At 37.2% G+C, this 17,652-nt stretch overlaps 1 protein-coding gene and 1 long non-coding RNA gene across 4 annotated transcripts in view; one reads left to right on the top strand and one right to left on the bottom strand.

Moving 5' to 3' along the window:
• jupb (junction plakoglobin b) overlaps nt 1-17,652 on the bottom strand; it is a 304,080-nt gene that overhangs the window by 145,333 nt on the left and 141,095 nt on the right. For 2 of the 3 annotated variants that reach the window (XM_087295315.1, XM_087295314.1), the window contains 2 exons: nt 13,237-13,575; nt 786-938 (listed from right to left, as the gene is read on the bottom strand). In XM_087295315.1, coding sequence (XP_087151441.1) covers nt 786-938; nt 13,237-13,575 — 492 coding nt within the window. Of the gene's footprint in view, nt 1-785; nt 939-11,368; nt 11,541-12,779; nt 13,576-17,652 lie in introns of all 3 variants that reach the window. The other variant, XR_015516428.1, reaches the window with a different exon arrangement.
• Nucleotides 14,077-17,652, top strand: part of LOC147832442 (uncharacterized) — a 75,105-nt gene continuing 71,529 nt past the window's right edge. Inside the window, exon 1 of the long non-coding RNA XR_015516429.1 lies at nt 14,077-14,400. This is a non-coding gene — a long non-coding RNA (uncharacterized LOC147832442). The remainder of the gene's footprint in view (nt 14,401-17,652) is intronic.

Raw genomic sequence — 17,652 nt, 5'->3', positions numbered from 1 at the left:
ACCTGAAGCATGTTCCTTGCTTTAGATGTTTTAGTCATCAAATAAAGATTTTCTTTAAATATTACAAGTTGATACATTTTTTATAATAATTACATATATATAATATTATTAATATTATATCAGGCATTTTTGGGTGTTTTGCACAGACTTTCTACTGCAACTTGCCTTTGTTGATTGTTGATCACTGTATTAGGGTGCTTTCACACCTACACTTTTGTTTCGGAACGTATCTCGTTTGCCCTGTTAGCGCGGTTCGATTGGCATATGTAAACAGGGCATTCGCGCTCTGTTCCGCGCCAAAGTAATCGCTCCGAGATCGCTTGAGTGAGGTGGTCTCGGCTCGATTGAAACGAACCCTGGAGCGGTTCGATTACAGTGAGAAAGCGATCCGATCCGAGCGCGGTTATATCACAGTGTTTTATGGATATGTAATAGGCATACGGCGATATGAAGAGAGAATTATGAGTAAAATCAGAGAAAAATACCCATACTCATTCTCACACATACACTACGGCCAAATTAGCGTACCTAATTCACCTATAGCGCATGTCTTTGGACTGTGGGAGAACCGGAGCACTCTGAGAAAACCCACGCGAACACAAGGAGAACATGCAAACTCCACACAGAAATGCCTGGACCAGCTGGGACTCAAACCAGCAATCTTCTTGCTGTGAGGTGAGCCACCATATATATATTTACTGATTTAAAAAAAAAAATTATTTATCTATATTTTTTTGGAATATGCGTGCTATATTTGTTGTCACTTCTAGGTCAGTGTACTGCACCTGATAGGTCTGCTGGGCTCCTGATCCATGTCTCTGCGTCTCCTGATGGGCTTTGAGCAGCAGGTTGACTAGTCGAGGGATTGCGCCGGACTCCCGTAGAGGAGCCTGATTGGCTGGACACAGCGCCAGGTTACGGATCAAACCCACTGTAGCCTACAGAGAGAACAATCAACATTGGTAACTACAACAAAACTATACCTTTAATATTAGCAAAACATGTGGTAAACAATTCATCTGTGCATGTCATTAAGAAAAGAACAATTGTTTGATCATCTAACCAAGGAGCATAAAATCACCAAGAGGCGACACTCTAGTGCAATTTGGGAATCAACCACTAGATGGCGCGGCAGCCATTGTGGACTGAAAATTCCAATGGAACAATAGCATATTATAAGTCTGTAAAATAAAGTATTCAAAGTGCTGATGATTGTGATAGTAGGTGCTGTATTGTCGTCTTTTAGGTTGTGTCTCAGCTTTAATGCGCTTTTTAAATAAATAAATAAAAACAAAGCAGCTGCTTGCCATCGTGACAGCAATAAGATCCAATAAATAGACGGCCGATCGCTTTCACTCAAAATGGAGGAATCCATGGCTGTTGCTGAGCGCTGCTGTTGCAATGGAACGTTCTATTGAGTGTCGCCTCTTGGTCATTCCAAACTCTTTGATCTAACTTTTAAATGAAATCTGAAAACGCTCTTCCTGTTTGTGTTCATTTAAACTGTTAGATTACATTTACATATTACATTTACATTTAGCAGACGCTTTTATCCAAAGCGACTTACAAATGAAGACAAGGAAGCAATTTACACAACTATAAGAGCAACAATGAATAAGTGCTATAGGCAAGTTTCAGGTCTGGAAAGTCTAAGAAGGAAAGTATTAGTATTTATTTATATATATTTTTTTGAGTACAGTTAGTGGTATATCAATTGCAGATTAGGAAGTGAAGTGGAGACTAAAAAGTTGAGATTTTAGTCGTTTCTTGAAAACAGCGAGTGACTCTGCCGTTCTGATGCAGTTAGGGAGTTCATTCCACTCAGGTGTGTTCAGGTGTGTCCTAGGCATTGGGCTGGGCTAACATACTTAACCACGCACCTCTAAATGACAATTTTGAAAACAAACAGAAATGGTGAGCAGGAGGAGTCTGTTAGGTTGTAAAATCTCTCTCCAAACCCTTTTCCTGAGCTTTATGAATGAGCTTTCTGAATGAAAGCAAAGTTACTACATCCAATCAGCTCAGATTAAAAAAAAAACAAGCCACACCCATTGTTTTCTCATATATTATTCCGTTTCTTAAGGAAATGCATCCAGTGTTGTCAACTTAGCAACTTTGTTGCTAGATTTAGCGACATTTTAGACCCCCCCTAGCGACAAATTTTCAAAAAAGCGACTAGCAACAAATCTAGAGACTTTTTGTGAGTTACTGGAGATTTTTATAGACAGTCATGTGTCCATACTGTACCGTCCCTACTCTTCTCAACGAGCTGCGGGTAATGCCGCCGGCCCCTCCCCCGCCTCAGAGCACTGACAGGTGGCCCAGTCCTCGTACAGCAGCCTCTCCCACCTGCAGCCCTAGAGCCTCTCTGCGTACCGATGGCAAATGATTTAGCACCAGCAGTGTGAAGGTTATTTTCTTTAGACAGTCAAACCGATCTGCTTCAACTTTATTTTAACAATTTAATTTGACCGTTTATTATTTTCTTGTTCACAATCACAGATATTTTATGTAAGAGTTTCAGAACTTGGTTGAGTTTATTACATGTGAGAGACTACTGCAATTTCACCACACATCCATTGATATACTGTATTCAAACAGCAATTAATTTAGTTGAATTGACATGCAAACAAAAAGCGTAGTGCAAATATAAATACTATTTTATTAACCATAGGTTGTTAAACAAACAGAAATGGTCGAACGTGATGATGTCATTAGTATGCAAATTAACGTATGTGTCACGATTACCAGCGATCATTTCCCATAAGATCGCTGGTTTGCACCTACAATAACCATGGACTACAAATCTGCCATTTCTGGACTACATATTTATACATGCACTCCGGTCACACTCACACATGCTTCCTCATCTAGACTGATTACATTCACACTACCTGAGGATTGTCAGAGACTGATTAACACACTATTTAAGCCACACATTCACCCCTTCAGTTTGCAGAGTCTTGTTATCTGTCACAGTAGCATTACAACGCGTTTCCCAGTCTTGTTATCTTGTGTACCGACCGTTAGCCTTGTTAGCCTCTTTGTCTTTGCCTGCTGCCTGCCTTTCTGACCTCTTGCCTGTATACGACTGTGATTCTGGATTGTCCTCACACACCTGTTTGCACCCGTATTGACCACTGCTTGCCTGACTGTGAATAAACCTGCATATTGGATCTTACCGCAGTTGTTGGTGTTACTCCCTGTCGTTACAGTATGACATAATCTAGTGACTTTTAGCAACTTTTTGGGCAGAACTTAGCACCATTTCGTTAAAAATAGTTGGCAACAGTGAATACATCACATAACTTCAGCTCCTGGTTCATGTGGACTTTAAATTCCTGACTGTTAGCAAATGTGAAACTGCTTTATAGTAGATGTACATCACTCTAGTTCAGTGGAAATGTCCTTTTACCATCTGCGCAGATGCAGCACTGGCTAATTTCTGCTGTCCTCCTTCATAGCGCATCATTAGTCTGCAATGCTGATTAGCTAACAGCAGCTGATAGAGCAGATCTTCAGGGTGGGACAGGAGCCACGGAAAACATGATGAGAAACAAATATGATGCAATGCATTCCACATGTTGGCTGGTCATGTGTGATGAGTTAGTGATCTCTCGTCTCCACCCTGCATGAGTGCAATCAGACACTGCAGCCATACGCAGACTGTCCCATCACAGAACGACAGAATACAATCCATCTGCTTTCTGCATTAGATAGCCCATAGTTTTGGGTCTAAAGAAGGCCTGTTCGAACCAGGAACAATAACGGTAGTATTAAAATAGAGCCACAACTAAAACATTTTATCTTCTGATTTTGGTATTTTTTTTCAGAGATTTTTCCAGCAAAATATTTTAGATTACATTAGAATATTAGATGAGATTCTGCTTTCCTGTTTTGAAGTAAGTTAAATTCTACAGTTTAGTTAGCAAAAGTGATTAACTGAAATTGTGAAACAAAACATTTGGCACAATTTATTAACAAATATAACTTGACAACAGATATGACACTTTTTACTCCAATTTTTTCTCTAATTTTATGCCTGTTATAACAGTAATAACAGTTGTTGTGTTATTTTTTTGTATTTATAATTTTTTATTTTACATTTATTATTATTATGTATATTACAGTATAGTATGATATAGTTTTTATAATATAGTATTCAAAATTTCTAAAATGTATCATAGTATTTATTGTTATTAGTTTTTATTGTTAGATTATCTGATTTCATTTAAATGTCTCACCGGCCACTTTATTAGGTACACCTTACTAGTACTCTTTTGCCTTTAGAACTGCCTTAATCCTTCATGGCATGGTTTCAACAAGATACTGGAAATATTCCTCAGAGATTTTGGTCCATATTTACATGATAGCATCACTTAGTTGCTGCAGATTTGTCGGCTGCACATCCATGATGCGAATCCCCCATTCCACTACATCCCAAGGGGGCTCTATGTAAAGGCCATTTGACTACAGTGAACTCATTGTTATGTTCAAGAAACCAGTCTGAGATGATTCACACTTTATGACATTGCTGGTTATCCTGCTGGAAGTAGCCATCAAAAGATGAGTACACTGTGATTATAAAGGGATGGACATGGTCAGCAACAATACTCGCTGACACAATGCTCAATTGGCACTAATTGGCCCAAAGTGTGCTAAGAAAATATCCCCCACACCATTACACTACCACGACCAGCCTGAACCATTGATAATAGACAGGATCCATGCTTTCATGTTATTGATGCCAAATTCTGACCCTACCATCCGAATGTCACAGCAGAAATGGAGACTCATCAGACCAGGCAACACTTTTCCAATCTTCTATTGTCCAGTTTTGGTGAGCCTGTGTGAATTGTAGCCTCAATTTCCTGTTCTTAGCTGAGAGGAGTGGCACACAATGTGGTCTTCTGCTGCTGTAGCCCATCTGCCTTAAGGTTAGAGGTTCCATACCTCGGTCGTAACGAGTGGTTTTTCAAGTTACTGTTGACCTCTGACATCAACAAGGCATTAGCACCCACAGAACTGCCCACACTGAATACTTTCTCTTTTATGGATCATTCTCTGTTAACTATAGAGATGGTTGTCGTGAAACTCCCAGTAGATCAGCAGTTTTCTGAAATACTCAGACCAGCCCTTCTGGCACCAACAACCATGCTACATCTAAAGTCACTTAAATTACCGTTCTTCCTCATTCTTATGCCGCAGATCCTTTTGACCATGTCTAAATGTGTAAATGCATTGAGTTACTGCCATGTTATTGGTTGATTAGAAATTTGCAATAAGAATCAGTTGGACAGGTGTACCTAATAAAGTGGCCACACACACACACACACACACACACACACACACACACACACACACACACACACACACACACACACACACACACACACACACACACACACACACACACACACACTCAATGTAACTTACATTATTTTTCATAGAAGTAAAAACAAAATCTAAATATTATCAAAATATTATACAATAACCTTAATATAATCTTATAATAAATACTCATATTTTTCAATGACTATTTCAATGAAGGGTTAAAAGCAAAACTATGTATTGTAAAATAAAAAAAAAACAACAGGTCACAATTTATTTTAATGTACAATTCACGTTATTAACAAGCCATTAACTAAGACTTTTAGCTCAATAAACTACTAATTAACTGCTTATTAATAGTTAGTAAGGGAATAGTTGTGTTTTGGGTAGGATTTGTAAAATAAGATCATACCTTATTAGCTAACAGTTAACATCTTAATAATAGCAAGGTAATAAGCCAGTAGTATGGCGTGAATAGTTACTTAAACTAAAGTTTTAAGGTACAGTATTTCAAATAAAGAAGTGCATGGACCTGAAATAGACTTGCATCAGTAGTCGAATTTATTTTTACACACAACAACATCAGAAAACACAATCTCAACAGCTTAATAATGCTCCTTCCACCTTATTAATAATTTCCCTGGAGTTGGACACATTGTTCTGATGAATAAATTAATATCTGACAGCATTTCAACAATGGCGACGGAAGTGAAAACCCGAAACGTGACGCTACTCTCAATACAAGTCAAGCCTGCTATATCAGCCAATTCACCCTAAACAGAAACAAACCACTAATCAATGCGGATGCTTATATTTCTGAGTCGCCAGCTTGATTTTGTTAGGGATCTCTGCATGGAGACGGCGAATGGAAATAAAAGCCTGGCATCCTTCTGGATCGATACACACATGCTGAAAAGATCACACACACAGGTTTGCGCTTGAACGCTCTGATACGATTAAGCGTGAGATCATGCGTGCCTGGAGCTCGTGCCCACAGAGAGACACAATCAGATCCTGCCCACCACAAATCAGAGAGCCGAGGACAGACAATTACATCCAGCACGACCTTCCGCATTCACACAGGCTTCAAGGGCTTCCACTGACACCAGGCAAAAAACAAATAGCGCCACTGACGAGTCACACACACCGCATGTTTATTTTAGAAGAGCGTGGACGGTTTTTATTTTTATAATGCCTGAAAACTGAGAATAATCTTTGATCCGTAAACAGTCGTCTGCGACAATCACTGGAAAAATGCTGGATTCCACACAATCAAACATGAAGGAATGAAGTTGCCTTACTAGTTTTTGCAAATATAAGTGGATTGAACATCAAACAATTAAGTTGTCCCAATGAAATCTCAAGAATTTTTTTGTTTCAGCTCATTTTTAAAAAATTGTTTGCAAGGTTATAATAGTTGTGCATTTTTCATTACATTTAGTTTTTATTTCGGTTTGGCTTTTTGTCTTTAAATTCAGTTTGAATTAGTTTTTAGAGCAAGATTTACTCATTTTTATTAGTTTCCATGTTTTGAAATCGCTTAGTTTTCGTTTTTATTTCTGTCAGTTAAAACACCATGATCTGAAAAGTTTCTCACAATTACGTTTTGCAACCTAACTGAAGCATGATTCAGTTATTTAAATTTCATTATGACTTTCTATGATGAAATAAACTTACGTTTCTCGCCAGATGCTCTCATTTAAGCCCTTGGTTTTACCTATGCTGCAGAAGTTTAGTTCAGTCACAGCAAATCAAATCTTCTCAAATCTAATCCCAGTGTACTGTTCTAATAACTGAATAACTCAGGAAATTTGTTTATTGGAAGTCCAAGAGGGGTATCAGGCATGTCAAAAACTTTTTGTGCATAAGTGGATATTGTGCTTACTGGAGACACAAATTGTTTGAAATGATTCAGTTTGATTTGATGAATTAGTTCAACCTTTTTTTTTTAGAAGATCCGGTTGAAAAGAATGATTCATTCGCGATCGCGATTACTAATACAGAAATGAAACCTATTACTGGACACAAATGTGATAAATTAATACTTTTAAATGTCTGCTCGAGTCGAATTTAATATTGTCACTGCGTTATTTTTATGTCCAGTCGTTGCTATTTTCACGGGAGCAACAACGAGGATGACTTACTTCTAATACTTCTAGATGAGATTTACTTCTAAAATTTATTAAATACATTTACAAAGACAAAAACAAAGAACGTTATTGTTCTTTATTGTATTATATTAATAACGTTACTGTATAATTTTAGTTTCAGGTTTTTTTATATGTACACAATACAGTGTCAGTTACTTCTAGTTCTTTTAAAAAATCTCATTTTTACTTTATTTCAGTTAACGAAAATGCTTTTTAATTCTAGTTTATGTTTTTTTTTGTTCGTTTTCATTAACTATAATAATTTTGGTAGTTTGAACAAGAAACAAAATGTCTACTGGCTGGGAATGACCTTTTTACAGTGTCTGATATAACGATAATGTTGTTTTCGTGTGTTTACGTTGATGAATATTACCAATTACGATCTTATTGCCACATTATATCGTTATGACAACATAATATTGTTGCCTTCAGTGGTTTCCTGAAGATAAATAACCAAAAAATAATGCAACTGGAATAACTACAGCAGTCGCCAACGTCGACCTCATATGAAGTATAGGATCGTGATGACATATGATGACGTGTGCAGGTGTTGTAGTGCTGTGCCATTTCTTGGGGGTAAATTTTGAAGCCCTTCCCCATCACAATCTGAAGGGGTACAAAAACAGAATTGGGATTGGGCCTTAGACTTTGTGCTTAGATCTTTAAAATAGAGGGTACAGTATTTCAGTTAGAGGTAGCATTATGAATATGAGGTGGGTTGATAACTACTATAGGTACTATAGGTTATGCAAGCAAGATTAGATATAACATACAGATGTACTTACAATGGATATATTATACAGATTAAATGTGGTTATAGATATATGTACAGTACACAGAAAAACTGTGAGCATGTTTTACAGATGGATATGATTAGATCAATGTGATTAAATCAATAATTGTGCAGTCAAGGTGTAAAAATGTCCCCCTTGTGCTTTGTAGTAGTTCAAATGTACTAAACTTAACAAATATACTAGTGTCATCAGCAATGTTAAGTGAAAATCAATGACTTTTGGTCACATTGTGTGTCAACAACATTATCAATAGTCCTTTTAAATATTTTTATTAATCATTCACTCAACCTTCATGCCAATACATGTGTTTTTTCTTTAATTATCCACTAATTATCCTCCCCAATCTCCCTTCGCCCCTGGCATCCTGGAACAAAAATCTGCTGTTTTCAGTCAATGTATGGCAGTGAATTTTCTTGCATACGATCCTCGAGGGCTTTTTTTTTATTGTTTCATCTTGTGTCCTCAACATTTGACTGAAGCCCCAGCGGAGAGCAGGAGAGCAGCTCAATGGCTGAAATAAAGCAGCAAATCAGCTTAACGCCAGAGGAGAGTCTCAGCGTTCCTCCATATCAAAACCTCAGCAGCACATCTGACCTTTACATTTAAACACGGAGACGACTTTCAAACCCGCAGCCATTCAGACACACACAGACATAAAAACACTTGGGCTGTCACTACACTCCAGCTTTTAATCGAATTAATTACACTATGTTGCCAATAATTCGCAAATTAACCGCTTGTGAAATTAAACTGAGAAACGACTCCCCAGTTGTGTTGGCATTATGTTAAAATTAACAGGATTTATAACTCATTTGAATAAAAAATTAATCTAAACTTGGTATAGAGATAATATAGAGCATTTATTGCAGTTTCAGAATAGTTTAGTAATCAACCATAGATATATACACTAGATATCGCATATGGTCCCTGAGCATGCATCAATAGTGCTGCCATATTTGTACAGTGCTCCTGGGACAAAAGTCATTCAACAGCACTAGACTCAAGACTGAAGCCAATGTGAAGATGCTGGACTTTAGCACTGTGTGCGGGTATGGTAATGAGCAAACAAAGAAAACAAAGCACAAAGGCAGAACATTTCATAGGTAAGATTTAGTTTTTTATGTTTTTGTATGTTACAAACTTTTGTGCTTAACAAGTATTGATAATAATACAGTCACTACTACAATACTGCAACTTCTTTCTTTGAAACTTGTATTATTGTCGGCTAAGTGAATGAGTCGTTCATAAAGGGGATTCATTCCCAAACTAATCGCTCCCTCCGTTAGAATTAGAGGTGACAGCAGGAGAGAGGGTGTGTTTCAGGACATGAATTAGATCAAATTTAACAGTGAGGGAGGATGATACATTTACATACATACAAACACACACTCTTTGTTAGCAATGCCCATGCAGTCACTTATCCATTGATGTAGAAAAGTGATGTAAAATTAAAATTTTGGTAAATTAAAACAATACTTGCATACTGACCACCGAAAAAATCTGCCAATCATAGATATATGTACAGTTGAAGTCAGAATTATTAGCCCCCTTTGAATTTTTTTCTTCCTTTTTAAATATTTTTCAACTGATGTTTAACAGAGCAAAGAAATTTTCACAGTATGTCTGATAATATTTTTTCTTATGGAGAAAGTCTTATTTGTTCTTTTTCGGCTAGAATAAAAGCAGTTTTCAAATTTTTCAACACTATTTTAGGGACAATATTATTAGCCCCTTTAAGCTATATTTTTTATCGATACAGAACAAGCCATCGTTATACAATAACTTGCCTAATTACCCTAATCTGCCTAGTTAACCTAATTAACCTAGTTAAACCTTATAAATGTCCCTTTAAGCTGTATAGAAGTGTCTTGAAAAATATCTAGTCAAATATTATTTACTGTCATCATGGCAAAGATTAAATAAATCAATTATTAGAAATGAGTTATTAAAACTATTGTTTAGAAATGTGTTGAAAAAAATCTGCTCTCCATTAAACAGAAATTGGGGAAAAATAAACAGGCGATCTAATAATGTAGGGGGACTAATAATTCTGACTTCAACTGTATATATGTGTATATATCTCTGGCTTTGGATGGCCACAGTCCTCCACTGCACCATGATCCCACATTCATTTCAAAAGTGCGCTACCCTGTACTAAAATGGCAGCAAATGTTGACTCATTCTTTCCCATAGAGCACAGATTTACCTGTGATTTCAGGCATTTGTCTGCGATTTCTCAAAACCTGTCGTCAAGTCAAAAACGGGGCTGAAATTATCCAGTCTGAACTCTGCATTAGAAAATCATTTTTCACAATTTTACTATTTTTACTGTATTTTTGATTACATATATGCAGCATTGGTAAGTAAAACAGGCTTCATTTAAAGGAACACTGCACCTTTTTTTAAATAAACTTAACCCAGAGTTAAAAAAAAAATAATAATAAATAAATTTTTGAATTCATGTTAGCTTAGCTTAGCATAAATCATTGAATCGGATTAGACCATTAGCAACAAACAAAAAAAAATGACACAAAAGTTTAGATAATTGTCCTATTTAAAGCTTGACTCTTTAATAGTTACATAATAAGCCAGAAAATAGGTCGATATGTCCACTTTACTCTCATTCCAGCGTAATAATCAAGGAACTTTGCTGCTATACCATTTTAAAGAAGTTTTCTGGTTGAATCTTGCTAATTAGCACTACACCATATTGGAAAAAATCGGTAACACTTTATTTTGATGGTCTATTTGAGTATTAGTAGGCTGTATGGCTAATATCTGCTGATAATGCTCCTTCAACAGACATTATAAGAAACTTTGCAAGTACACGTCAACTTACACTAACCCTAACCCCAACCTAACAGTCTACTTATAATCTAATGAGAATTAGTTGCAATGTAACTTACCTTCAACAAACGGAATAAAGTGACCAAAAAATCGGATAAAACGATTTTTTATTTTTCTGCGATAAATATTAGGATATAAATACAAATTTACAAGACAGATTAAATAGCTCTTTTTGACCCTTTTTTTCCCCTTGTGCTTTGTATCAGTGCAAATGTACTAATACAAAATATGTACATATTATTTTACATATCTGAACAGTATTCAGGTACAAAAATGTTATAATCTCACTGCAAAAATCGCTTTTCTCCTTTTGGTTTGTCTCGATTTAGTTCAAATATGTGAACAAATTCTTAGATCAAGTAAAAATATCGTTTTATTTTCACCTTCAGAAGAAATGAGTCAAAATAAATATTTCTTCCTTTAAAGGGTCACGAAACACCAAAACACATTTTTTGAGCTGTTGACAGTTGTATATGTGTCCCACACTGCTAAAAACACTATTAGGACACCTATATTTCACTAAAAAGTGTAAATTGGTTGTTTTTGCGTTATTTCAAGCAAATTCGTACTTCCGGTTTGAAACGAATTTTTGAAGCTGCGTCACGGTCATGACATAATAGCGTGTATTCCAGCGTGCAGACTGGACGTCTGTGCCAGAGTGTGTCTTATTACGTCTTACAGTGTGATGCATTAATGCATGAGTAAAGCTTGGTTCAAACCAATCAGCGCGCTCTATTGTGCAACTTTATTAATATTCATTACTGTCATAGTGTTTAGACGACAGAGACGCCACGTTGTGTTGGCAAAACAAGCGTGAAGAGTTGCTTTTATAGTTTGCTGCTGTTAAGTTTTGTTTTCATTTTCTCTCTGTGAGAACTCATCTGGAGTCATGTGTGGATTAACAGTGTACGCGACGCTCGACAACAATAACTTACGTGTCTAAGGAGAAACATTGTTTACCTGAGAGCTGTTCTCATCTGCAAACGCTGAGATCCGGATTCGCTTGTAGCCTCCTCTTAATAAAGACGCGGCTCTAGTTGCTGGTGATTGTTCTGTCTCTACAGATTTGGTAAGTGAGCGACCAGTGCTCTTTGTTTATTCAGTTTGTTCGTATCGAACAAACTATTGCACCGAGTGTAAACATGTTAGCACTACAATTAAACTTTAACCTCGTGTAGGATTTTCACCGCATTTTGTGACCGGAATAACACACGCGGCTTTCTGAGGCTACCTGCCGAGTGCATCTAAGTTTCCAGGAAATGCGGAGGGTTTTTTTTTCTCTCATTCGCCGTGCGGTATCAAACATTGCATGAAAAATACACGCTTACAGCAGTTCCGCGAATCAAATATCCCGTTTGTCGCGAGGGACATGAATGAATTCCCTGAATGAAAGAGCCAAACTGCAGTTAAAGTCCACCATTTAATAATTTGGCAAATAATTCGACTACAGATGTCCATGTAAACACAGTCACTTTGTCCCCTGTGTGTGTGTGTGTGTATTTTGACTCTGAAACTCAGCGTTCCCAAATAGACACTCCCACACCATGCCTCTTTTCTTCCTCCGACACTCCGCCCTAAACAGAGCTGGACACGCCCACTTTTCTGACTTTTTCCAAAGGTGTGAAAAAACCCTGCTGAAACGAGGGGGTTTCATTGCCCTTTAAAGCAAGCAGAATTATCTGCCAGTGGTAAGTAAAATAATCTTGTTTTTGCTTTGAAATGTAATTATTTGGACTAGAAACAAGACAAAAATGCATTTTTTGCATCGATTCTGTACAAATAATACAATAAATCTTTGTTACACCTCCAATCATCCTACTTTTTTGTGCTTAAATGTTCTAAACTCCCTTCAAATGCTCAGTCACAGGGCTTAAATACACATGCAAGTGATAAACTTTCACTCTATTATGGTTAAACTAGCAGTGACTCAACAATCCTCATGCGTTCTGCGGCTCTTGATCGACTATATTTCAGACTCAACACTGAATTTGTGACTGTTGCAGATGCGCACATTGTGATATTAATGCTGAAACAATATATTGCACAGCCTTATTGCTAATCTCGTACATTTCACCACTGATATAAATCATTTTAATGAGTTGATAAAAACGTACCTTCACCACAGGCCAGTAGTGCGGCTGACCCAGGAGTTTAGTGATGGCGGGGATGCCGTAATGCAGCCGCACTGCATTCTGGGCCAGCTCAGCATCAGGATGGCGGCTGGTGAGGTGTCTCAGGGCACAGACTGCGGGTTCGGCTACATCCTCCTTCTCTCCGGCTCGGAGCACAGCGTGAATGAGCGCCTCCACGCCGCCGCTCTGCGTGACCAGGGCCTTGTTGCGGGCGTTGTTGCAGGTGAGGTTTGACAGGATGCCAGTGGCGCAGGTCAGCATGTTGACATCATCAGAGCCCAGCTGACTCACTAAGATCTGCAGCAGACCGTCCAGACCTTCCTGAACACAAATAAAGCCAGAAGAGCTCAGATACGGTCGATGAGAATGTATAACATTTCCATGTGGAATACTTGATTCTGATTGGTGAAGAATACGCAGCGCTTAGCATAAATGAGTACACCCCCTTTTGGAAAATGAATATTTATATCTATTTCTCAGTGAACGAAGCCTTTTCAAAAGACTGTTATAACAAGTTTAATATTCATCTTCATCTTAAATCCTTGAACATTCTTAATATTTAGATTCTATGTATCTATGTATATTTATATGTATTTATCCAGTTAAACTCTGCTGTTATTTTGAGATTTTCGCCTGTATTTTGCCTACCCAAATTTAAAAGCTTCCCAAATCCACATGCAGAGGTGTAAGTACTAAAATTTGGTGTAATTTTAAAGAAAACCCTTTGAATTTTCATTAAACACAATTGAAAGTGTTTAAAATATCTGTATTTGTTGTCTGTGTTATTATAAACATCTAAAAAAAGAGGCGCTTTTTTTTTTTATGAACTCAAATTTGAAAGTGTACCTTTTAGGTTCTGTGTGGTCTAGCGTGCTGTAATATATTTTGGTGGTTCCTGCACATGTCTGTAATCATAGGAAAAAATAAAAATATCTCTACTATAATCTATGCAAAAGTTATTGTATTCCAACTGATGAGAGGTGCTGTACAAGCCACAGGGAGCGATCATTGTTTACATATTTCACTATTCTTTTGTTTGATCAAACATAATTCACTGTGTATGGACCTTGTCAGACATATAAAATGATTACTTATGCACATCACCTCAAAAACAGAGGAGAATGGCCCTGAAGCGCACAGCATAAGGTAAGAGATGACAGCTGTCTGTGCTATCCGGGGCTGCTTATTGATCCTAAATGTATTGTTTTCACTTCTGCACCATGGAAACACCATGATTCATTCGGCAACTGTTTGATATGTGAATATAACTCAGTAAAAAGAAAGCTAAAACCGTATGAGCACCGGGAAGAGCTTTCATTTGAGCTATAACTTGTACATGTGTCATATGAAAAATATGAAAATGAACCAATGTAAAATACCCAGCTCGGGTATCCAAAATACTGTGTATTTAAGTGTAAATAACTTTTGCACAGTAGCATAAAAACCAAAGTGATGCATATGTGCATGAAATAGATTCTACACTTTCAAACTAAGCCACTTAAGGGGGTCTGGTGCAATGCTAGTCCTTTAAATCTAAAAGCATTATATCATCTTTGCATCAAAAAAAAAAACAAAAAAAAAAACTATGTACCGCTTGTTTGAGGTGTTTCTAATGGCCCTAACAGCACACAAGTGTTAACTGAATAACTATATTATCTCTAAATCACATCTGCAAAGAAAGAAAGAAAGAAAGAAAGAAAGAAAGAAAGAAAGAAAGAAAGAAAGAAAGAAAGAAAGAAAGAAAGAAAGAAAGAAAGAAAGAAAGAAAACCAAACCTACTAAAAAAAAGTACTTTTACTTTCACAATCAGGCGCTGTATGATGCTATTAAAAATCACACCCTAAAATATCACATCATGATGACAAAATTAAATTTAAGCACATTAATTTGTGATAATAAAGTCCCATACCGGGAGAACTAAAGAGAGCTTTTAGCACCAAAATGATGATGGGAAAAAGGTATTGGACACACAACATTTATCACATCTCCAGGGGAGTGAAAACAGGCTGAAAACGTCACCTGTCCTCTCCAATTTGGCTGGTTGGCAGATGTTAACTTTTAACACCTCTTGTGACTTGTTACTGAAACAGTGAGTATTTTAAAGGGCTCCAATTCTGGCCTTTTTACAAGATGTAAAACAAATCTTTAGTGTCTCCAGAAAGCATCTGTAAAATTTCAGGTCAAAATACCCATCAGAGCATGTATTATACCCTGCTGAGAATGTCAATTATTGGGTAGTTGAAGCTGTTTTGGCCCCTGTGTTTTTAAATGCAAATGAGCAGGTTATCCCCGCCCACTCAAAGTAGGTTTCCCCTGCCCTCTCCTCAGATGTCAGGACAGACCCGGAAAAAGTCAGAAAGCAACTCTGACACAATAAAGCAGAGTACCACAGTCACAAACACAGGAACTCCTGTGATTGAAGCTTCCTCGTTTATAGTTGTGAATGTGCACACTGTGCAGATGTGCTTATTCCAGCGGTTATTACGTACGCTAATTACATGGCTCAAAAGGTTGAGTTCAAAATGTTATATAAAAATACAAAATGTGCCATTTACTGCTTCATGAGATGCAATTTGGACAGATCTTTTAATCCCAGTTTCTTTGCAAATCCTGTCTAATAGACAAGATAGTACGTATTAATAGTGAGACATGTTAATACACACCTATCAATCAATATAGATGTGTGGGGAAAACTGCTACGTCATGCTGCGATGGGCATGGAAATTGTGGACTTTGGATATTTGATATTTTAAAGAAGAGACTAGAGTTGGGCGATGTTGACTAATTTGGCATCGTACGATGTCTGATGTGAAACATCAAGATGGTCATCATGTGAAAACTCAGTGAGGGGGTAGAGAGGGTGCGCGAGACGTATCGGAAGAGCGAGGAGGGATCTGGAGGGTGAGAAGGGTGCTCAACTTATTTAGGGACGCACGATTTCCGGGAGATTATCACTCATCCTGCAAATTCATAGAGACTCCCAGAACTTCCGCGAGACTTGGGATGTCTGAATATCACGTTTAACAACTATAGTGAGACGCGATCCAGTGGTACATCCATGATGAACTGTTCAATGTGCACTGGGATTAGGAGATATACCTACACACATTTCTGTCCAAACAGCTTTCAAACATTGCATTTGCATGAAAGGTGCAGTTTAATGTTCACAAACTGACCCCATTCACTTTCATTACAGCTGTTTTAAAGAGAAAAAGGATCAAATGAAAATCATTTTTAATAGTGAGGTACTAGAAATCAAGCCAAGGGCACCGCTGATTGACTTTAACTTGTGCTGAATGTGAAATCCTGCTTTAAAATTCACCTTTTCATGTATCAGACATGATCAGTGACAAAAACAGTGCAAAAGATTCCCGTAAAAAACATGACATTTCCAAAATCAGTCATCTGCTAATTATCACAAATGAAACACATGATTGGAAGAGGAGACGCCTGAGATAAGAAGCAAATGAAAGAGGAAAGGCGGTGAAAGAAGGAGATAAGAGTGTGTGAAGGATTAAACAGGCAAAAAAAGACGAACAGACTCTGAGTGACGGATACATACATACATTTACATTCCAGACACTTTCCCTGAGAGAAGAAGGGGCCGCGTCTGTTAATAGTTGTGTTTTTGTTCCCTGAATTTAATAATAAGGACAAAAATGATAACCTGTTTATCGTTAATTGTGCCTTTTCTGGGCCAGTGAATTGTGATGAGGAACAAACTGTGAGGAACAATTAGAAAAAACCACGAGTCGCCTGCGTTATGAAAGCAGTCAGGAAGTACAGAAGAACATTGGACTACATGAAAGCTGTCGGCTGGCTTTTAAGCTTTGTCTGGACTGAAATACTTTGAGGCATTTGCATATTTAATAACCGAATGCGTGTTATAAAAATAAATGCTATTGTTATTGCATTAAGAGCCAAATATTCTAATTATTTGTTTCACAAAGACATTTCACACTTAAGCCAGGCTTTCGATTGACTGATTTTTTCTTTAGAATAATTGAAGAGATTTTCACTTATTAAGTAAATTGTTTATTTATATATATATATATATATATATATATATATATATATATATATATATATATATATATATATATATATACACACACATACTTACCGGCCACTTTATTAGGTACACCTGTGCAACTGCTTGTTAATGCACATTTCTAATCAGCCAATCACATGGCAGCAACTCAATGTATTTAGACATGTAGACATGGTCAAGATGATCTGCTGCAAAACGAGCATCAGAATGGGGAACAAAGGTGATTTACGTGACTTGTTTGATGGTGTCAGAAGGGCTGGTCTGAGTATTTCAGAAACTGTTGATCTACTGGAAGTTTCACGCACAACCATCTCTAGGGTTTACAGAGAATGGTCTGAAAAAGAGAA

The sequence above is a fragment of the Danio rerio genome, chromosome 19 (assembly GCF_052040795.2).
Source record: "Danio rerio strain M-AB ecotype USA chromosome 19, GRCz13ab, whole genome shotgun sequence".
Classification (NCBI taxonomy): Eukaryota; Metazoa; Chordata; class Actinopteri; order Cypriniformes; family Danionidae; genus Danio; species Danio rerio.
This window is presented reverse-complemented; position numbering and strand designations above follow the sequence as displayed.